This window comes from Symphalangus syndactylus, chromosome 5 (assembly GCF_028878055.3).
Source record: "Symphalangus syndactylus isolate Jambi chromosome 5, NHGRI_mSymSyn1-v2.1_pri, whole genome shotgun sequence".
Lineage (NCBI taxonomy): Eukaryota > Metazoa > Chordata > Mammalia > Primates > Hylobatidae > Symphalangus > Symphalangus syndactylus.
In genome coordinates this window covers 89,964,599-89,989,073 of record NC_072427.2, presented here as the reverse complement: position 1 = coordinate 89,989,073, position 24,475 = coordinate 89,964,599, and the positions used below count along the sequence as shown (strand labels likewise).

The following is a 24,475-nucleotide window of genomic DNA, read 5'->3' as shown; positions in this document are numbered from 1 at the left end:
CAAAGGCCTTTTGTTTAAATTTATGTCTCCTAAAATTTACACTAAAGTATTATACCTATTTATCAAATGGTCATACTTCTGGAAATTTTTCTTGAAAGAAATAATCTTAAAATCAGACAAAGGCCAATGCATAAAGAAGTTCATTTGATGCCTCATTTGTAACGGTCAAACATTAGAAATAAACTAAATTTTTAGCACTGTATTAGATGTTTTCAAAATGTAGCTCACAGACCTGTAGGGATCCCTGAGACAATTTTAGGTGATTTGTAAGAAGAAAATCGTTTTCATGACAATGCTGAGGTGCTATTTCCCTTTCTCATGGTGTTGACATTTGCACTGTTGGAGCAAAAGCCATGGTGGGTGAGACTGCTGGGCGTTACCATGAATCCCAGCAGTGACACTAACAGGATGACTATTCATTGTACTGTTTACCAATGCATACTCTGAGTTGGTTTTTTAAAAATGCCAGATTCACTTACAGGCACTTGAAGAAGCAAGAAAAATAAGTTTTATTACATCTTTACCCTAAAGCTCATGTTATTTTTAATGTTCTACGTCCTGTGTAATAAAATGGGAAGAAGGCAGTGTTTTCTCTACCTCCTGAGCAGCATGGCTATCTTCAAGCAGAGTATGTCTGTGGTTGCTTGAGTTGCAAATTCGATCAGCTGCTTTTTTTCACAGAATTCCATTTCTTTCTTAAAAGAATGGCTACCTAAAAACGATGGTTATGCAGTCTTCTCTATGTGTCAAACAATTTCTTACAGAGAAATGAGCCCAACACTCCTACGATAACAATTGATGGTGTTTATTATAAATAATAAAATTGAATCTTTCAAGAAAGAATAGAATTTTAGAAAAGTTGCATCCATCAGCATGAACTTGACAGTTTACTTGAAGACTTTCTGATGAGATCATGGTAATGTTAGTAGTTGTGATATTTTGATATTGTATAACAAATTGTATCAACATTTGGAAGATCTGCGTTAACACAGTAAGCCAATCATTTCCAAATGATCAACTTTCTATGTTACAAAATCATGTGTGGGTAAAAGATTCCTTCTAAGGGTATGATAGACCAATGAATTTTAAGACGGCAGAGTACAGAAAAGTGTTGATATGGCATCTGACTATTGCAATGAACCATTAAGATACTGTCATCTTTTAATTCTTTGCATAGTATGGAGTACCATTAGGTGTTTTCTGGTTTATTCGCTTGTTTTATTTGTTTATTGTTTGTCTCTCCTGACTGAGAAGAGAGTCAATGAGGGAGAGGACCTTGCAGACCTTTTTCATTATTGTATTCCTCAGTGTCTAGAGTAGCGCCTGGCATGAAGCAGATGTTCTGTTAAAGAAATAAACACAACCACAAAATGAACCTTTATGCAGCTATTACCAGCCTGGTTTACCAAGAATATCTAGTGATTTGAGGAAATTCTCAAGATATATGGTTATTAAAAACCGATTTATAATTATGTGCAGGCATATCTAATATACAATGCACAATACATATTCTATAATATGTAATGTAATGCAATATATATGCCCCATAATAATAATATACACATATTATTATTTCTATGTGTGTGTGTCTGTAGGTGTTCTCAAAAAAGTAAAACTCACAGGGTTGGTGGGAAAAGAAGGTTGGGGAAGACCACAGGAAACCTATGCAACTTTGTAAAAAGGGCAACTAAAAGCCAGTTATTGGTTCCTGGAGAGAGAACTTGGACAGCTCACACAGGCAGCTCAATGTGGCTAGAAGCAACACCCACAGGTTTTGGAAATAGTTTTATAACATATTAGTTCTATTCCTAGGACCTACCTCAGGTAGATTCCTTACATAATTAAAACAATTTTATTTCATATTCAGCTCAGGAAACTGACTTGTAGAACAGAAGAAATGAGTCTTTCTGAGGGTCTGCCACTACAGAGCTGTGTATCCTTGGATGAGTCTGATCACTTTATTGTTTTTTTCTGGTAAGGAGATTGTAGTCAATTCAAATTGCAGGATCTCTAAAGATCATCCTGACAGGTAGATTCCATGACAGTCCATGTCATGATGTAAAGAATAATTTAATGAAGAAAACGTTCTGTGGCATCATTTAAACATATAATTTCTATGTTGTTGCTTTGACCTGCTCATCTACAGAAGATAAGACGTTTGTTTGAAATCCTCATCCAATATAGAAAATCCCTTCCAGTTAAGTTCTAAGAGACCTTGCTTTTAGGAGGTTTTAGGAAAAGAAAGCTAACTATTTAAAAATTATCTGAGAGATGACTAGATAACTAAGCTAATGATGTGATCCTTTTTTTCTGCTGTAATGTTAACAACACATGCCCTCTGGAAAACCAAGCCAAAGTTCCACCTGGAGAGAAAATTAGATCAACTAAAGTTCCAGTGAAGATTCAGTCAGTAGTAAAGAGGACATCTCATGTTCCCTGTCACTCTTTAGCCTGTACAACTATCCTGCTCTAAATAAGCAGATCTTAGATTACCCAACTTCAAATCATTGGTCTGGGAAGTAGTCGGGCTATGGGATGAGCTGTGTGGGAACCAGGAGAACAGGGCTTACCTTTCACGGTCACGTGGACACTCTGGCTGGTGGAGAGTTGTGGTTGAACCAACACGTTGCACGTGTACTCCCCCTCATCCACTTCCTTTTGCACATCTGAAAGTTTAAGAGTTCCATTGTTCTCAAATGCCACTTGGCGGTGGTTGAAAGGAAGCAGGTTAGAGTTCTTGTACCATTTAATGGAGTAATACGGATAGCCAATCACACGACAGTGAATGTATGTGTCCCGTCCTGCTATTGCTGTGATGTTTTTCATTGGTCGAATGCTTGCAGGCCCTGGAGAGACACAAAGAAAGTCTTGAAAATAATTTAAGGGTACATCTCATGTGGGGAAATGGGTACACTTTTCCTTGAGTTAAAAATATAGATTATATTCATGTAAGCACATCTTTTTCAGTTAAACAAATATTTTTGCGTGTGGCATTTTCTACAATGAAGGCTTTTCTTTCCTTTTCTTAAATTCAAATGAATAAGTGTTAAATACTTTATCTGCTACTTCTATGAAAATGTTTTGAATTAAAAATTACAAGATAAAAGGCAATTTAATTAATAGAAAGTAACTAGTCTACACTGGACAATCATGCACTTTTGGTGAAAACACTGGCAGCAATTGATCGATTGTTTAACTCTCTTTGTAAAATCTAGGACGATGATGGAGGTTACACCACGTTGCAGCATGAATGTAAGTTTAATACCATGTACATGAAGGTTTACCATGAATGTGGAAGAACCGAAGAGAAGGAGAAGGGAAATGGCATGCAGAGCATAAACCAGGAAAGGAAACATCAGGTGAACAGATCTAGAGTAAAAAAGAACAAGCTGACTACAGAAACCAAAATGTCATTTCCAACATTAACCCAGTCAGTGCCATTCCTGAGTAGGAAGGAGAGGGTAGGAAATGGGAAGCAACAGTTAATCCGCTGCGGCATTCCAAGACCCAGCTCGGTGCATGCAGAAATCTTCTTCTCCACTACAATGAGTTATGTGTGTTTTTTTGAGGAGCTGATTTGACAAGCACCTCTTACGTTTATTCGAGCCTGGTACAGGACGACTCCCGCCGAGTTGTTGGCAGTGCAGCGGTAGACTCCCCCGTCCCGGACCTGGGAGCTGGAGATGTTCAGGTAGCTGACCACGTTCCCCTCCGACGTGATCATCTGGCTGATGCGGTGACTGCCACCCTTGAGAATCGGGTCGTCGTCCAGGGTCCACGTGATCGTGGGCAAAGGTGTTCCCTTCACGTTGCACATAAGGGAAACCGGCTCTGCTGGACTCACCACCTTTTCACTAAAGGCAGAAATAATTTTGGGAGTTCCATCTGCAGGAAAACAAATTATGGAAGAAAGTGGCACATACAAATAATTAAACAACTTCCAAGTACATGTCTTTAATGTCTAGGAGGTAGATGTCATAGTGGTTAAACATTACCAAAAAGGTCTGGTTTTATTGATAAAACAAAACGTTCATCAGAACAAGAGTTCACTATTTTCAAAATAGGTAAGCACAGCATTAGCAAGCTTTCATCAACTGTTTCTCTATTTCCTGATTGACTTAAGAGGAATGGTAATACAACTCAGATGTTCAGATTAAACAATGACAGCTCGTAAGTCCTTAATTTAAAACTGGTGTTTCCTCACACAAAGTTATAAAGAGGGAAAATCCACACCCACTCACCCCCACAAACAGTCACTTTATCTGTTAGGTTGGTGCAAAAGTGATTGCAAAAAGTAATGGCAAAAACAGTAATTACTTTTGCACCAACCTATAATTCCTCAAGTTGTTTGGGGTTTTCTCACTAGGGAATTGTTTACAGGAATAAAGGAAACTACTGAGAGATTGATGACCTCATCTTCATCATTTTCTCATAAGAAATCCTCTTTTAATAACTTTAATTACAAATGGTAATTGCATGCAAACTTCCATGAAGTCTCTGAGAATGGGTAGAAGCTAAATAGAGTTTGTATTAAATGCCATGTATTAAAAAACCTCTAAAGATATCTTAAGTAGGGTACTTAAGCACATTTTAAATCTCTCTAAAAGTATCTTAAGTAGGCTGGCCATATAATTTAACATCCAACCTGGGACACTTTTGAGGCTGAAACAGAAATAACTAATAATTATGCCAAGAAAACAGGCATGACCCAGAACTATCGCAGGCAAACTAGGATCTTAGTCTTAGAGAAGTCTCCACAGAAATTTTCAGTATGTTTACATAGATCAAATTTTCATATTCCATTATTCTTCTATCATCCACATGGTTTTTTCTATTATATAGTAATAGTTACAAATGCATGTTTCTTTTATATATGTTTTTCCATTTATAAAAAGAAATAAATGCATATTAAAGGAAATGTATGAAAATCAGAAGAAAAGTTACCAATAGGTCAGCCAGCCTCAGGCATACAAATCAACACTGTGACACATTTTTTCTAGGCATAAGTGGGTCATTTTGACATAATTGCAATCACGTGCCACAGGATTTCAGAGTCTGGTAAGAGACCTTGCTGGAGGGGACATTTTTGGTTTTTTAAAAGAATTTTTGTGTTCAATTAAAGGGTTGTCCCATAATGAAAGAATGAGTAAATTTTTGTTAGTTTTTAATTTTTATTATAAAGGTAACGTATCTCCATTGTTGAATATCTTTTTTGTTGAAAATTGGAAAGTATTATAAACAAAAAGAAAGGAGGCAAGCAAAATTTAGGATAGCTTGCAATTCCATCAGGGAAAGGTGACAGTTAATGGTTAATAGTACCAGACACCCTTAAGGAAAGTGCCACTCATTCCCCCAGAACCTTGGGGCCTAGTTCTTGGCCAGGGAGGCCAGTTATGTAGGGTCTTCATGGTGGTGGGGCTGTGCTGCAGCTCTTCCCTCCACCCCCTACTCCTTCCCAAATTCCTGAATCTCATTTCTTCATCCCCGCTCATGTTTCAGGTGGCTGGAGAAGTCCCTGGAGTTTGTTTCCTCCAAGATATGCTCATAAGTAGCAAATTGCAGTGTCCTTGGGTTGTAAGCATTTTGTCTCTTACTATCAGAGATGAAAAAGACAACTTTAAAATATTAAAATGAAAAATTGATGCTTTTGTCTTTAACGCACTGCAGACGTTGCCTCATCACATCCTGTGTTTAATTTTACAGGTAAGTCAGATGTCATCATGATTGCTATTCACTGTGCATGATCAGTCATTAATGCTTAGGAGTACTGGAGTTATTTCACGTGTCCTTTATAATTCCATGGTTTTTGTAAAATGTGTTTAGCTGTAGATTACTTTTCACTCGTTTTTACATTAAGCTCTGAAAACTCAACTGTTTAGAAAAGTATTCTTCAGTTATACTTCTCTTTTTGTAGGTAAATTTTACATACAGTGAAATATACAGATCTTAAGTGTACAGCTTAGTTTTGCTAAATATATACACACCAGAGTAACCACCAAAACGATCAAGATATAAAACATTTCCATTACCAAAATTCCTTAAGGGCTCCTTTCAATAAATCCACACCCAACATAGATCACTGCTCTGATTCCTCTTAGGATGTGCTGGTTTTACCTGTGCTTGAGCTTAGAAGAAACATAATAATAGAGTATGCACGCTTTATATGTGCATATATTTCATCATAATCAGAGTACACTTAGAATATAATTAGAAGATGTAACTTTGGAACAGTACTATTATCTAATGCACTGTCCACAGCAAAATTCTGTTGATTGACCACTAATATCCCTTGTCACTGTTTTTTTCCACTGCAGTCCGTATCACCCATTATTTATGTTTCATGTCATTTCAGCCTCTTTTCATCTGGAACATTCTTCAGCCTCTTTTGTGTTTCTTGACTTTTATATTTTTGAAGAGTAATTTTGTAGTCAGTTGCTGAAATTGGGTTTGTCTCATATTTCCTCATGACTAAATGCAGGTTGTATATTTTTCCCAGAAATACCATGGAAGGCACGTGTTTTACGTGCCTATTGGCCATCTGTGTGTTTCCTTTAGTGGGCGTCTGCTCAAATCTTTGGCCATTGTTATATTAGACTGTTTGCCTTTTTGTCTTTGATTTGTTGTGGAATACAACAAATTTAAATCTTTATGTATTTGAAATACAAGGAAATATATATATATAGTATCTATGTCAGGTATCTTATAATGATCTATTTGTCAGATATCCTATAGAGATTATATCTGTCAACATATATATATAACATATATATTTGTGTGTGTATAAAATATTTTATCCCAGTCTGTGGTTGCCTTTTTCTTTCTTAATAATGTATTTGTGTTGACATTCAATGCTTTCTGTGTCCTAAGAAATCGTTACCTATTCGCAAATCATGAAGAATTATTCTGTTTTCTTTTGGAGACTGTGTTGCTTTATACTTTATATTCATTTCTTTTTTTCTTTTTTTTTTTTTTTTGAGATGGAGTCTTGCTCTGTCGCCCAGGCTGGAGTGCAGTGGCGCAGTCTCGGCTTACTGCAAGCTCCGCCTCCCAGGTTCACGCCATTCTCCTGCCTCAGCCTCTCCGAGTAGCTGGGATTACAGGCGCCCGCCACCACGCCCGGCTAACTTCTTGTATTTTTAGTAGAGACGGGGTTTCACCGTGGTTTCGATCTCCTGACCCCGTGATCTGCCTGCCTTGGCCTCCCAAAGTGCTGGGATTACAAGCGTGAGCCACCACGCCCAGCCAGATTTTTAATGTTCTTCCAATCTTGCATTTACAAGATAAGCACCAATTGATTTATACACACACACACACACACACCATCTATATGTATATCGATGTGTGTATATGTTTTAAATTATGTCTACTAAAAGTTAAGATTGCAGTACTTTATGTGAAATGTAAGAATCTTGCAACAAATAATTCTGCCCTTTGTGTTATTACATCTATTTATTATATTAACTCTATAATAAAGTTTTATTTTATTTTAATTTTATTTTTAGAGATGGAGTCTCACTCTGTCGCCCAGGCTGGAGTGCAGTAGCAGGATCTCGGCTCACTGCAACCTCCACCTCCTGGGTTCAAGCTATTCTCCTGCCTCTGCCTGTAGTTGGGATTACAGGCACGTGCCACCACACCTGGCTAGTTTTTGTATTTTTAGCAAAGACAGGATTTTGCCATATTGGCCAGGCTGGTCTCAAACTCCTGACCTTGACTCAGCCACCTGTCTCGGCTTCCTAAAATGCTGGGATTACAGGCGTGAGTCACAGCACATGGCCAAGTGTGGTAATTTTATAATGTTATAATATCAATTGTTTAAAGAAATTAAAAAAGAAAACACAATTTCGCTAAATATTTACTAATATATTTACCATTTCTCATGGTGTTTGTTCTTATAGATATGTTTCAATTTTATGTTCCATTTCTGTTCCATGTTATCTGTATCCTGTAGATATAAGTGTCCATTCTCTATACCTGGCATAACTTCATTTATCATTTATTGATGTGCAGGGCTGCTGACATCATATTCTTTCACCTTTTTATTACTGAAAATATCTTTATTTTGCCTTACTTTTTAAAGCCTGTCGTTGTTGGGTTTTTTGCTACAGAAGTCTACATTGGCAGGGCTTGTGTCTTGTATTTATCTTTGTTTTTTGTTTTCTTTTCAACATTTTAAAGATGTTGCTCCATTGTGTCCTGTCCTCCAAAATATCCGATGAACCATCTACCATTTGTTATCGATGTCCTCTTTATGTAATATTTTTCCTCCCTCAGATTTTTAAGTTTTTCTCTTTATCTTTGGTTTTCAGCAGCTTAACTCTGATGTACTGATAGAATTTTCTTTGTGTTTACTTTTGGAGTTGGCTGAGTTTCTTAGATGTGCAACCTCACTTTTATACCAAAGTTGATAAAACTAAGGTCATTATCTCTGAATACTTTTTTCTTCTGCATTCCCTATCTCCTATTTTTCTGGGCCTCTAGTCATATGTGTATGTCAGGTTATCTGATGATCTCCTACTTGTCACTGAAACTCTAATCATTTTCTTTGCAGTCTTCTTTCTCTCCATGCTTCAGATTGAATGATTTTCTAAGATTTATCTTCAAGTTCACTGATACTTTCTTCTTCCTTCTCTAATCTTGTATTAAAGCAAATATGGTGATTTTTTTTTTCATTTCTATAGATTCTTTTCTACAGTTTCAATTTCTCTGTTGGTCTTTCCCAGACGTTCACTCTTTCAGTCCATATTTTCCTGTAAATTACTGAACATATTTTAAATAGCATCTGTAAAGTCCTTGTCTGCCAGTTCTAACGTCTGGGGCCTCTCATGATCTGTTTCTATCGTTTGCTTTGTCTTTTGTTCTTTGGCTGCAGAGTCCTGTTTTTTGTATGTCTAATTATTTTTTATTGCACACTTGTATTCTCCCCCATTTTTGGAGTTCAGATGTGTCCTCAGTGGAAGAGGACACTCCCCAATTTGCTTTTGGTGTCTCTCAAATGTCTATATATATTTTTGCTTTTCCCAAGGTTTCTTGTTTTTATCATCTTGGGAGTTAGTCTGATACATGCTATTTTACCATTCCCAGAACTGGAAACTTTTATTATTCTTTTTAAAAATCATTCTATTTTTCAGGTATTATGGTTTTATCCTGAACTTATAATTATTAAATTCCATTTTATAGCCTCATAGGGAATATTCCCAGATTCTCCATTGTATCTATGCTCAGTCCTAGTTCACAGTATTGCAAATGTTTATAATTTTACTTTAATCCATCGCTATTTCAGTGAGAATAATGGGAGTGTTTTTGTTTTCCAGAGGAAATTAGCCAGACACTCTTTTAAAGCAGGTACTAGATATGTATTTGTAATTCCATTTCTGCTTTCTTTGCTACATTAGCACTGTCATCTCTCAGAAGAGAAAAAAAATAAAGTGAAGCTTCTTGTCCTGAATGGAAGCTGACATGCGACAAATAAATCCGCGAGTGTGCTGGCGGTGCGCCTCGGCCCCCTTTTTAGTTCAAGTGACAGGCTCTTTTGGAGATGAAAGCAGACATTATTTTCCCAGGGAGACCTGAGTGTCTTTGAAATCTTTTTTGCTGTCACTCTGATAACCTGAACTCTTCTGACATCATCATGGATTATCGATATGGTCTTTACGTTTTCTTAGTTGCACCAAATGGTTGCCGAGGTAACTGGACCTAGACAGGTAATTTCTCCTTTTTCTACAAAGAATCTAAAAATAGTGACTATCTAAGGACTAGAGTGCATCATCATTAGCAAACTGGTTCTGCACAAATTGATTACTTTCTGCACTTAATTATTATATGGAACACAGTGTCAGGCATTTAATATGAATACCATGCCTTCAGCTAATTTCACCTCTGCTTAAAAAATCTCACTGTCTGCAATGAAACGATTGAATCAAAATAGGAATCTCCTTGCTAAACCTGCTACTTCTTAAAAAATTAGCTAAGGTTAAAAAAGAATGACAGAAATATGGTCTTATAATCAAGATATATTTAAACTTACTTTCATATATTAGTGTGTTTTATTTGTTCTCCCTTTAGGCTATATCGAAATCATTTTATTATTTTAATCAATTGATATCAAATGATTTTTAAATTATATATAAGGACATAATTTCCAACAAGACACACAAATACATAGATAGAAGCTAGTTCAATCAGGTAGTGATAAATATATGTTGCCTGTGATAGCTTCTTTCTCTGGCTGACTGATAAGCTTTAAGATTTAGTATGCAGTAACCAGTTAAAACAAGCAAACCATATCACATACCCAAAACCTGTTATTAAAATAATTCCTCACAAATTTCATTTACTTAAATCTGTGAACGTTTGGATGTAACTAGGGACAACTGCACAGATGCCATATTTTTATGTCACCAACCACTGCACTGACATTTTGCTCTGCATTTTCAATCTGAAGTTGTACTTCCCCACTGGAGGCTATTGCCCCCACCCCAGCCAGCAAACACCTGGCAATGTCTGGAGACATTTTTGGTTGTAACAACTTGGAGGAAGGTGCTCCTATCATCCATCTAGTGGAAAGGGGCCAGAGACACTGCTAAAGATCCTACAACACGTAAAGAAGTTTCCCAAGATGCGTGTAATCCCAGCACTCTGTGGGGCCGAGGCGGGCAGATCACCTGGTCAGAAATCGGAGACCAGCCTGACCAACATGGAAAAACCCCATCTCTACTAAAAATACAAAATTAGCCAGGTATGGTGGCGCATGCCTAAAATCCCAGCTACTCGGGAGGCTGAGGCAGGAGAATCGCTTGAACCTGGGAGGCAGAGGTTGCGATGGGCTGAGATTGCACCACTGCACTCCAGTCTGGGCAACAAGTGCGAAACTCCATCTCAAAAAAAAAAAAAAATACCCCAAGCAAGGGATTCTTGAAAGACCCTGGTCTAGAGATGATCGATCAACAAACCTGTTAAGTGTCAAGTTTCTTCTAAGATTTAAATCTTGGCAAATAACTTCTAATGCACAAGTGGGCAACATTTATGTTACTTTACATTACTTCTAATATGAAACAATCCTATTTTTGTCAGAAATTTCTCTCCTATTTGCCTGATTTAGCTTGAAAAATTAGGGTAGAGTACTAGCTGGTAAGACAGACAGACAGCCTAGAACTGAGCGATCAGCACTGCTTCGCCCTGTCTTCTTCTTTTCTGAGTGCTCTGGGTTTGGGTTCTTTATCAGCCATACCCTGTAACGAGGCCCACTGACCTTCAAGGACCACCTGCACATAGTCTTGAGCGGACAGCTTGTCCTTGCGCACAAAGCACTGGTATGCGCCCCCGTCACTTTTGACCATGTGATCCATTATAAGGTTTTCGTGGTTGATCCCTGTGATCCTCACATTTTTTCCAGGGTTGAGGATTTCACCATTGCGGTACCAGGAGAGTTCCTGGTCCTCAGTTCCTGTCACGCTGCAGGATAAGGAAACTTGGCTACCCACGCTGCTTTTAACCTTCCTGGGACTGATGGTGGCTTTCAGTGGCTCTGGAGGTTTCAGTAAGAGAGAGAGAATAAAAGGTAAAAACATCACTAGATAGCATTTCGACAACAGGCTGGACTTTCAACAAAGCAAGTGCACCATGCAATCATACTCCACACAGTTCCTATCAGCCACATTATTGCAATCATACTCCACAGAGTTCCTATCAGCCAGATTAGGGCAATTACACTCCACACAGTTCCATACAGCCACATTATTGCAATCATACCCGACACAGTTCCTATCAGCCACAATATTGCAATCATACCCCATACGGTTCCTATCAGCCACATTATTGCAATCATACCCCACACAGTTCCTATCAGCCACATTATTGCAATCATGCCCCATACAGTTCCTATCAACCACATTATTGCAATCATACCCCACACAGTTCCTATCAGCCACATTATTGCAATCATGCCCCATACAGTTCCTATCAACCACATTATTGCAATCATACCCCACACAGTTCCTATCAGCCACATTATTGCAATCATGCCCCATACACTTCCTATCAACCACATTATTGCAATCATACCCCACACAGTTCCTATCAGCCACATTATTGCAATCATACCCCACACAGTTCCTATCAGCCACATTATTGCAATCATGCCCCATACAGTTCCTATCAACCACATTATTGCAATCATACCCCATACGGTTCCTATCAGCCACAATATTGCAATCATGCCCCATACAGTTCCTATCAGCCACATTATTGCAATCATACCCCACACAGTTCCTATCAGCCGCATTATTGCAATCATACCCCATATAGTTCCTATTAGCCGCATTATTGCAATCATACCCCACACAGTTCCTATCAGCCACATTATTGCAATCATACTCCATACAGTTCCTATCAGCCACATTATTGCAATCATACCCCACACAGTTCCTATCAGCCACATTATTGCAATCATACCCCATATAGTTCCTATCAGCCACATTATTGCAATCATACTCCATACAGTTCCTATCAGCCACATTATTGCAATCATACCCCCACACAGTTCCTATCAGCCACATTATTGCTATCATGCCCCACACAGTTCCTATCAGCCAAATTATCACAATCATTCCCACACAGTTCCTATCAGCCAAATTATCGCAATCATTCCCACACAGATCCTATCAGCCAAATTATCGCAATCATTCCCACACAGTTCCTATCAGCCACATTATCGCAATCATTCCCACACAGTTCCTATCAGCCAAATTATCGCAATCATTCCCACAGTTCCTATCAGCCACATTATTGCAATCATACCCCATACAGTTCCTATCAGCCACATTATTGCAATCATACCCCACACAGTTCCTATCAGCCAAATTATCGCAATCATTCCCACACAGTTCCTATCAGCCACATTATTGCAATCATACCCCACACAGTTCCTATCAGCCGCATTATTGCAATCATACCCCATAGAGTTCCTATTAGCCGCATTATTGCAATCATACCCCACAGTTCCTATCAGCCAAATTATCGCAATCATTCCCACACAGTTCCTATCAGCCAAATTATCGCAATCATTCCCACACAGTTCCTATCAACCACATTATTGCAATCATACCCTATACAGTTCCTATCAGCCACATTATCGCAATCATTCCCACACAGTTCCTATCAGCCAAATTATCGCAATCATTCCCACACAGTTCCTATCAGCCAAATTATTGCAATCATTCCCACACAGTTCCTATCAGCCACATTATTGCAATCATACCCCATACAGTTTCTATCAGCCACATTATTGCAATCATTCCCACACAGTTCCTATCAGCCAAATTATTGCAATCATTCCCACACAGTTCCTATCAGCCAAATTATCGCAATCATTCCCACACAGTTCCTATCAGCCACATTATCGCAATCATTCCCACACAGTTCCTATCAGCCACATTATTGCAATCATACCCCATACAGTTCCTATCAGCCACATTATTGCAATCATTCCCACACAGTTCCTATCAGCCAAATTATCGCAATCATTCCCACAGTTCCTATCAGCCAAATTATCGCAATCATTCCCACACAGTTCCTATCAGCCAAATTATCGCAATCATTCCCACACAGTTCCTATCAGCCACATTATCGCAATCATACCCCATACAGTTCCTATCAGCCGCATTATTGCAATCATACTCCACAGTTCCTATCAGCCACATTTTTGCAATCATACCCCATAGCATTCCTATCAGCCACATTATTGCAATCATACCCCATACAGTTCCTATCAGCCACATTATTGCAATAATCATACCCCACACAGTTCCTATCAGCCACATTATTGCAATCATACCCCATACAGTTCCTATCAGCCACATTATTGCAATCATACTCCACACATCTTAGCAGATGGCTAAGATTTGCTTTCTAATCCATTCTGGTAATCGTCTCCTTTTATTATTATTATTTCACTTTAAGTTCTGGGATACATGTGCTGAAATTACAGGTTTGTTTACACCTTATACAAAAATTAACTCAAGATGGATTAAAGACTTAAATGTAAAACCTAAAACCATAGAAACGCTAGAAGAAAACCTAGTCAATACCATTCAGGACATATGCATGGACAAAGACTTCATGACTAAAACACCAAAAGCAATTGCAACAAAAGCCAAAATTGACAAATGGGATCTAATTAAACTAATAAGCTTCTACTTACTCAGCAAAAGAAACTATCAGAGTGAACAGGCAACCTACAGAATGGGAGAAAATTTTTGCACTCTATCCATCTGACTAAGATCTAATATCCAGAATCTACAAGGAACTTAAATTTACAAGGAAAAAAACAAACAACCCCATCAAAAAGTGGGCGAAAAAAAAGTTTTATCCCAGTTGTTCCTAACCTTTCATCTCACCACACTTTGTTTTCAAGGAGCTCAGTCTTCTAGGTTGCTAAGACAAAGGCAATAAATGGCTGTAATAACCAATCAGCGTGATGGAGGGGCCATTAGAGACATAGCACATGTGGAGGAGGGTGGATGGGAAGAGCAGAAAATCCACAGATATCAAGGATGGATAGAACTGAGATCAGTCAGAATGGAAAGAGGGAATCACAGAGATTGGGAACCACATGAATTAAGGCAGGGAGCAGGGGCATGTCTGAGAGTTTCTGATTCACTTTGGATACAACAGAGAGTCCCTGAGATTTTGGAATTAAACAAAGATAACTAAAGAAGGCATTCAAAAATGTTTAGCAAATAAGTCATACTTTTTTTTTTTTTTTCAGAAATGGGGCCTTGCTCTGTCACCTAGGCTGGAGTGCAGTGGCACAATCATACAGAGGAGTTTCTGTAGCCTGAAACTCCTCTCCCTTTCTGCCTCAGCCTCCTGGGTAGCTGGGACTACAGGCACAAGCCATCACGCCCAGCTCAAACATACTTTTAATGGAATCACTAAGTCATAGGTCTTTTGACAAATTAGGGTGAGGAAAACCAGTCATTGAAGACATTACACATGTCTAGTGTAGGTAGAATTAAGATCCAATCTGGGACAGGACAGAGGTTGAGAACAGAGCTGAGTGTGAGATTCAGTTTGTATGACTTGGCAGGACATGGCAGGACTTGGCAGGATGTAGAAAAGAAAGGCTTAAAGAGCACCCAACATTTCATGTTTTGCATCTGAGGGATGAGAAGGAGGAAGATGTTGGTAATAATAAGAAGAGCCATTTGGAAGGAAGAGGTGGTGGAGAGTTCAGTTTGGTATCCGACAGTTGTTTTGAAGTGCCAGCTAAATGTCAGAAAGACAGCTGCTTGACACACTTGTTTGACATTCAGGAAGGAAGCCAAGGCTGTAAGTACAGATTCAGAGCTTATTTTCAGGGGCAAGGAATTCGAAGCTCTACAAATGAAACAGAGCCTAAGGAAAAGGGAAGAGCTTGACAAGAAGACAGTTCTGAATTTGGAGCCCAAGAGAATGCTTTCCAATAGAGAAGAGAGATAGGAACGAAGAAGCTGTTGTCTTCTGCAGTTAGAAGAAGCAGTCAGAAGGGAGGTAGAGAACATTCCAGAAGCATTGGAGAATCACCTAGATGTGAAAGAAGAGAACAATGATAAAAATAAACACATTAAGAATAAAGGCTTTTAAAATATAGGTAGTGATAAACGCCTTTAGAGAGAGAGCAGTAACGTACTCTCAGTTGAGAAGGCAACAGGAGGAAAATAGGGAATAACACATCTTTGTGGATGGAGGCTAAGAGTTAGATAACCAAGAAGTGTTAGATAACCAAGTATTAGGAAATAATCTTCCATGTTGAGGAAGCAACATGAGTAATGTGACTTGCAATCAGGCAAAGAACGGGTTTGTGCAGGGATTAGGAAGAAGTTAGATTTAGCAGGAATAGGTTTTTATTAACACATTTATGCCTGAGGTTGCAATTTTTTTTTTTGAATTTTTGCAACCAGACCTTGGTGATGACTTTGAGGAATAGGATGTAAATAATTCCCACATGCTTAGTGTTCCAATAATGGAACACTAGTCATAAGTGGGTTTTAATGCAAAACAATGGGAAATACGACCAGACAGATTTGCTTGAGATGCCTTCAGTACTATCCTAAGATATAAACTTTATTCAATGGAGAATATTGGGAGCTAGGAGAGGTCTTTAAACATAGAAGAGACTTTGAGCCTGTGGGAATAATTCTTACTGGCTGTCCAATGCTGCATTATTTTATCCACATGATTCTTCAGCTATAGAAGTGTAACTGTGGATTTTATCATCCATTTCTTTCTAATCCCAGACTAAACATGTTCAAATATTTGCAGGACTCAGGCTGGACAGCCTGTCCCAGATAGAGAGTCATTTGGATATTTAATATAAATATATTCTCTTAGGCTGGTATTGTGCTAAGGCAGTCTAAACTCAGGCTGACATTGAAGAGAAAGTTCCATAAACAGGGTTAGGGCTGGGCGGGGAGTGGGAAGTAAGAAAACACTTCTGTTGTCACTGTGAGATTCTTGTGGTTAAATTTGTTCAATTTAGTTCATCAAATAAAAATATATTTTCAAAAAAGGAGCATTATATTGGCAACTAAGACCTCCTCTCTGACCAACGCTCTGCCTCCCTTTTCTAAAGTGAATTTGGGTAATTCACTTTAATTTGGTTTCTGCATGAGCAAAATTGAGGGTGGTTGTGTAGATTACATTGCGGCCCTCCAATCACATCCCTCCTTCCTCCAAATCTGCCTTCAGTATCCTTCTGAACACATTCCTCAAGGCAGCCAAGGCAATCAATGGAAGATCAAATATATCCATTATATTTGGAGTAGATGATCTATAATACTAGGCACAAGTCTAATATTTGGGTATGTCTGAGCCCCACACTTTGGCTGATAATAGCCTCATTTAGAAATTTAATGCAGAAATGGCCTGGAAACAGACAAAGGACAACTGCTTTGATTGGCTACCATCACTTGTGCTGAAATAACAAGCCTATCCTCTCCCTCTGTTCATTTTTAGAGACATTGGCTGTTGTGAATTCATCAGCTAGGAAGTGTTATCTTGAAATCATATCTTGGAAATGTAATAGTCTGTGGCCTAATGGAAATCACAGAGGTTTGGGGATCTGATAGACTTCAAATCAAATCCGACACCCAAGACTCTCCAGTTGTGTAACCCTGGGGAATTCATCTGAGCACTTTCACATCTGTAAAATGAGGTTTCTGTTGATCTCAGCTGGACTGTTTTGGGAGTTAATGGAAAGCTACAGATAAAACATGGAGATTCACTTATAACAGGAGCTCCATCGATGGAAGCCAACACCACCTTTGCAAGTTACCGTCTAACTTACGTTTCACGTACAGGCGGCCTATCACCTTAGCAGTTCCGTATCTGTTGGACACTTCACACACGTAGCTGCCTGAGTCCGAGGGGCGAATGTTCTCAATGAGCAGCCCCGTCACGGTCTTCTGGAACCTCCCTGAAAGTTCCAGGGGCATGTTGTCTTTCAGCCAGCGGTAATCTGGCTCAGGGTGCCCGAGCGCTTTGCAAGGCAGCTCCACACGCTGCCCAGCCATGGCTTTGCGATGGTCAAACCCATCCAGTATGGATGGGGCTGAGTTCGCTGGGTCTGTAGAAGAAATAAAAACTTTTAGAGGCAGTGAATGAGGAGTTGAAGTGGTCATTTAGAATTGTAGGACTTCATGTGTAATTTAAATACGGTGCATCATACCAACTATTGATACAGATCTTTAAGATTTTATAAGTGAACAGAAAAAGAAGTGCCCTATTCATACAATTTATTTTCTGCTCAGAATTTACAAAAGGTTGAACACTGGTCAGAGCTTCTGTTGGTCATTCCTCAGTAAATGAATAAAAGATCCAGAATGAGCAGGCTTCAAAAAGAGCTGTCAGCTCAGGCCAAGAATCAGATTGTCTTTTCATAACTGGGAATGTCAGAATTCTCTTTAAAGATCTTTAATGGGTACAAATATGCAATTTGAGAGAAGAAATAAGACCTAGTGGTAGACAGATCAATGGAATGACTATGGTTTGCAATTATCTATTGTATATTTCAAAATACCTAGAACAGAAGAATTGAAATAATTATAGCTTAAAGAAAAGCCAAACATATAATGTGATAGATATCCCAAGTACACTGATTTGATTTTAACAAATTATATGAATACATTAAATTATCACATGTACCCCAAACTATGTATATCTATTATGCATCAGTAAAATATCATAAAATTAATAAAATAAATATTTTTTTAAGATAGTGGCTCATTCTGTAGCTCAGGCTGGAGTGCAGTGGTGCAATGATTGCCCACCACAGTCTCAAACTCCTAGGCTCAAGTGATCCTCCTGCCTGGGCCTCCCAACATGCTGGGATTACAGGCATGCACCACCATACCCAGCCTAAATAAATTTAAACAGAAAAAAACAGCAACACTAGGCTGGGCACAGTGGCTCACGCCTGTAATCCCAGCACTTTGGGAGGCCAAGGCAGGTGGATCACGAGGTTAGGAGATCGAGACCATCCCGGCTAACACGGTGAAACCCTGTCTCTACTAAAAATACAAAAAATTAGCTGGGCGTGGTGGTGGGTGCCTGTAGTCCCAGCTACTCGGGAGGCTGAGGTAGGAGAATGACATGAACCTGGGAGGCGGAGCTTGCAGTGAGCCGAGATAGCACCACTGCAGTCCGGCCTGGGTGAAAGAGAGAGACTCTGTCACAAAAAGAAAAAAGAAAAAAAAAAAAAAAAAAAAAGAGCAACATAAGCAGAAATAGCTGTTTAACTTTAGTAAAATTTATTGCACAAGAGTTTTACACATAGCTTTTGAATTTTAAAACATTTTATTTATTCATTTCACAAATATGTTTTGATCCCACAGTGTAGACCAGCACAGAGTTAGGGACTAAAGGGAGAGTGGTGGATGAGACAGGTGTCTTCCTGGAGCTCATGTTCTGTTGGGTGGGTGGGTGTTGGGGAGCAAGCAACACATTAGCAAGCAAATAAAGATAATTTAGTTTGTAATAAGTGTAGTTAAGGAAAGAAAAAGAGGGCATAACAGAGAGTGAAATCCACGTATTATGGGTGTGGAGGCAGCCAGGAGGACTTAAGATATGGTCCTCAGGGACAGACTCTCTGAGAAGAAGGTATTTGAGATAAGGTGAATGAGCACTATCAACAGCATGTGGCATAGCAAGACAATGGATTAAAAAGCAGCAGCTTGCAAATGATCACTTATGACAGGGACTTGTATAATTTGCCTGTTCTGTGACATCATCTTGAACCAGGTGAGGAAACTGATAAAATATTCTCAAGAACTGGGTCTGTAGAAACCATGCAGCTCAATGTCCTTCAAGTTTGTTTGAATGCAGTGATGTTCCCAAGGTCATAATCTTTGTATGACTATGAAGAATACAAAATATAGCACCTGATTGGATGCTAAACGTAAACTCAGTGTTCTCACCCTGCTCTCTCTTCTAATTCAACCTGTTTAGAACTTGCATGAAACAATACCCTTGAGTTCCATATGGATATTACAGAAGAGTTATAGACTCCTGGCACCTGAAATTTTCTTGTCTTTGCCTCAGTAAGAAAAATGCCATGACTCTTTTGATCTACATGCAATAAATCTGATGGCCAAGGAATGGATATTCACTGTCCTATCAAATGTGAGCCATCTGGAACTCTGTATTTTTTGATGAACATCTCTAGTCCCTGCTTCTCTGAGTTTGACTTTTTTAGATTTCACGTGTATGTGAGAAAAGACAGGGTTTGTCTTTCTGTGCATGGCTTACTTCACTTAGCACAATGCCCTTCAGGTTCGTCCATGTCATTGCAAATGGGAAGATTTCCTTCCTTTTTTAAGGCTGAATAATATTCCTTTGTGTGTACAGGAATGATATTCCTATGCATGTGTGTAGATGTATATCAACACTTAAGCGTTTTTCATATTCTGGCTGTTGTGAATGATTCTGCAATAAACATGGGAGTGCAGTTATGTAATTTCATTTCCTTTGGACATATACCCAGAGTGGGATTGCTAGATCATATGGTAGGTAAAAGGGTACAAAGCTTCAGTTAAACCAGATGAATAGATTCTAGAGGTTTACTATGCAGCACAGTGACTACAGTTAATAACACTATCTTATCTACTTGAAATTTGCAAAGACAGTCGATCTTAAATATTGTTATCACATACACATGCATACATACATACACACAGAAATGGTAATTATGTGAGGCAATAGATATGTTATTTTGCTTGATAGTGATATATATATATATATATGCACATTGTACATCACATTGGATACCTTAAGTATATGCAATTTTCATTTTTCAATACCTCAATTAATCTGGAGGTAAAATAAACTCTAGCCAAGGTGATGTAAGAGGCAAAAATGTGTGGATTTGTAGGAAATTCGGCTTAAAGGTGACTTAGTTGGGAGGGGTGTTTTTATGCATTTTTCTTTTGCTTCTTTACATCACCTGGAATGTGGATATAAAGGCAGAAGCTGCAGCAATCACTTTGGACTTTGAAATCATATTGAGAATGGAATCGCACATGAGGATAACGGATCAGAAAGATAAAAGCCTGATCCCTGGTGACACTGGAGCTGGCAAACCAGCTTCTGGACTTACATACAAGAGAGTAAATTTCTGTTTTAATAAATAATAACATCAAAAAATCATTTATTAATAGAAAGACTTCTTTAAGAGGCTGTGATTCCGTAGTCAGCCACTGGGGGCAGTCAGCAGGCACTGTTGAAAATAGAACAAACACATTTAGCTGAAATGTCTTGGCTTTCTATTTCTTTTGTGATCATCAGAGATAAAACTTCATTATGAACTTGCTGCTCTTTTTACTTCACTGGTGTCTTATGACAGCAATGTGACAGTGATGTGATGAGGGAGCCTAAATACTCTGTTAAAGAATACCTGATGAGCTTCTAGGACTCCTCTAATTCTTCATTAACTGAAGAATTCTATATTCCAGAATTATACTCATTCACATGCATGACTGTAGGGCTCCAGAAGGCGAGAGAGATATAAAAGTTGCACAATACCCAGGTACAGAGCCTGTGCCAGCAAAAACTTCATTGCTTCATTTACCTGCTTCTAAAGAAAATTACAAACGGACTTTGAAAAGTATTGGTTTGAAGATCAAGTTATGTTCTTATAGACTGAATAATTCAGTGGAGTCAGGCCTAACCAATGATGTCTCACTGATCTCTGGCATCTTCTAGCATCAATTAAGAATCTAGAAAAATGGTTAGCTGTCTGCATCCATGTTACTGGAAGTATCATCACCTGCACACCCAATGGGTTCAGGGAACTAGAAGATACAAAGATGTGCCTAAAGCCAACTCCAGAAATGGTCTTGGACATCCTCAACCGCATGGGATTTTTTACTTCCTAGTACACTAACTTGCAGACCATATAAACACCATTGCAATATTGTTTAGTAAGTAGAAATCATATCCAAGATAATATGTATTACTTGGGGTAAGCTTCTCTATTATTCTGAACTCTGTCTTCATTTAATTAAGAAATGTGAGAATTGGACACAGGAAGGGGGAACATCACACACCAGGGCCTGTTGTGGGGTGGGGGGAGGGGGGAGGGACAGCATTAGGAGATATATCTAATGTTAAATGATGAGTTAATGGGTGCAGCACACCAACATGGTACATGTATATGTATGTAACAAACCTGCACGCTGTGCACATGTACCCTAAAACTTAAAGTATAACAAAAAAAACAAAAACAAAAAAATGTGAGAATATAATGATAGCTCTCGTTCTTCAGTAATACAGATTTTAGTTACACTAGAGTGGAATATTGAAGATATTATAAAGTACTATGAAAAAATTGTTGCGAAATCTGTCATTTTACTTAGAGTAGGAAGTAGAAGTAGAGTTGGAGAAGGTGGCACAAAGATGTCACCCCTTTGGCAGGGGTGGCTGACAATAAACACCACAGTGTGCACCTCTGACTTTCTTTGCAGAATAATCCCCACAATCTCTGAAAATGAAATGCACCAACTTCTAATGCTATTCATTAAAAAGCAACTCTCAATGACTGCACTTAAAAAGTTTTATTCTAACTGAAACTATTGGCAGAAATTTCTCAAATATGCTTAAGATAGTGTTATGTAATTCTAATGACATTTTAAAAAAATGGCTGAGACAACTGGATATCCACATGGAAAATAATTTAGAACCTTGCCTCACACTACCTACAAAAATTAACCCAAAATGGATTATTGACCTAAATATAACAGCTAAAACTATAAAAACTTTTAGAGGAAAACATAGGGAAAATATCTTCATGACTTTGAAGAGTTATTAGGCATAACACTAAGAAAACAAGCAACAACAGAAAAAATCAGCATACTAAACTTCTTCAGAATTAAGAACTGGCCCAGTGCGGTGACTCAGGCCTGTAATCCCAGCACTTTGGAAGGCCGAGGCAGGAACATCACATGAGGTGAAGAGTTCAAGATGAGCCTGGCCAACATGGTGGAACCCCATCTCTACTAAAAATATAAAAATTAGCCAGGTGTGGTGGCATGCGCCTCTAATCCCAGCTACAGGCAGAGGCAGGATAATAGCTTGAACCCGGGAAGCGGAGATTGCAGTGAGCCAAGATCACGCCACTGTATTCCAGCCTGGATGACAAAGAAAGACCCTCTCAAAAAAAAAAAAAAAAAAAAAAAAAAAAAAAAAAAAAAAAATTAAGAACTGTAGCATTTTCAAAGGCATCGTTAAGAAAGTGAAAAAAATTTGAAAATCGTATTTCTAATAAAGAACTCAAATCCAAAAAATATTAAAAATGCTTACATTTTATAATGAAGAGAAACAACCCAATCAAAATGGGCAAAATAGCTGAATATTTTACATCCCCAAAGAAGATATACAAATACCTAATCAGTACACAAAAAGATGCTCAATCTCACTAGGCATTAGGGTAATATGAATTAAAATTACAGTGAGACATGACTTCACACCCACTAGGATGACTGCAATAAAATCACAAACAATGTTGGTGAAGATGTGGGGACCTGGAATCTTCATACATTGTTGGTGGAAGGTAATATATACTTACATATGTACACATATACATCTCACATAAAAATGGCTAGAGTGCCAGCCTTCACATCCACATCACAGCAAAAATGCTTAAGAATGCCCCCTCAGTGAACTCACTTTTAAGCAGAATTTCCTACAAACCCACACATTTTTCTCCTCTTACATCACATTGGCTAGAGTTTATTTTTTTCCCCAGGTGTATTATGGTATACTTGCCAAATAAAAGCAGCCAAAACAAGTCGGCATTTTCTTAAAATGTTTAAACTTCAATTTGCCATAAGGCCCCAACTTCTAGGTATCTACCCTAAATGAATGAAAACATGTTCACTCAAAGACTTAGGTACAAATGTTCACAGCAGGATTATTCATAATCAAAAAGTAGAAACAATCCAAATGTTCACAAGTTAGTGAACTGATAACCAAATGCAGTATTTACAGATGAGCAAATGCTCTCCAGCAACAAGAGAAACTGAATGACTAACACATGTAACAACATGGGTGCTACATGAAAGAAGGCAGACACGAAATCCACATCCTATATCAATTTATGTAAAATATCCAGAAAATGCAACTCTACAGAGACAGACAATAGATTAGTGGTTGTCTGGGACTGGGGATGGACATTGAAATTGGCTTCAAATGGGTAGGAGGAATCTTTTGGGTGGTGAAAATATTCTAAAATTAAATTGGTGTAATTGTGGCACGACTCTATGCATTTACTAAAATTATTGAATTGAATAAACTGGATGGAGTTTAAAGTAAACTACATCTCAACAAAACTGTTTTACGAAACCTGAATGAGGTATTTTTTTTTTATTTCAACTTTTATTTTAGATAACAGGTGGTATATGTGCAGATTTGTTACATGAGAATATTACGTGATGCTGAGGTTTGGAGTAGAGATCCTGTTCCTCAGATAGTGAGTATGGTACTTCACACGTAGCTTTTTTTTTTTTTTTTTTTTTTTGAGACGGAGTCTCGCTCAGTCTCCCAGGCTGGAGTGCAATGGCGCGATCTCGGCTCACTGCAAGCTCTGCCTCCTGGGTTCACACCATTCTCCTGCCTTAGCATCCCGAGTAGCTGGGACTACGGGCGCCCACCACCACGCACGGCTAATTTATTTTGTATTTTTAGTAGAGGCGAGGTTTCACCATGTTAGCCAGGATGGTCTCGATCTCCTGACCTCATGATCCACCCGCCTCGGCCTCCCAAAGTGCTGGGATTACAGGCATGAGCCACTGCGCCCGGCCCTTGATAGGTAGCTTTTTAACCCAAACTCTCTGCCCTCCACAGTCTAGTGTCCACAGTGGCTACTGTTCCCGTATTTGTGTCCATGTGTGGTCAATATTTAGCTTTTACTTAACAGTGAGAACATGAGGTGCTTGGTTTTCTA

At 38.6% G+C, this 24,475-nt stretch overlaps 1 protein-coding gene across 2 annotated transcripts in view; it reads right to left on the bottom strand.

The window, feature by feature from the left end:
• The window catches only part of DSCAM (DS cell adhesion molecule), an 812,726-nt gene that overhangs the window by 303,244 nt on the left and 485,007 nt on the right, over nucleotides 1–24,475 (bottom strand). The window contains exons 5-8 of one of the 2 annotated variants that reach the window (XM_055279737.2): nucleotides 17,327–17,605; nucleotides 11,252–11,527; nucleotides 3,589–3,885; nucleotides 2,571–2,846 (exon numbers count right to left, since the gene is read on the bottom strand). In XM_055279737.2, the coding sequence (XP_055135712.1) occupies nucleotides 2,571–2,846; nucleotides 3,589–3,885; nucleotides 11,252–11,527; nucleotides 17,327–17,605 (1,128 nt within the window). Of the gene's footprint in view, nucleotides 1–2,570; nucleotides 2,847–3,588; nucleotides 3,886–11,251; nucleotides 11,571–17,326; nucleotides 17,606–24,475 lie in introns of those variants that run through there. The other variant, XM_063640588.1, reaches the window with a different exon arrangement.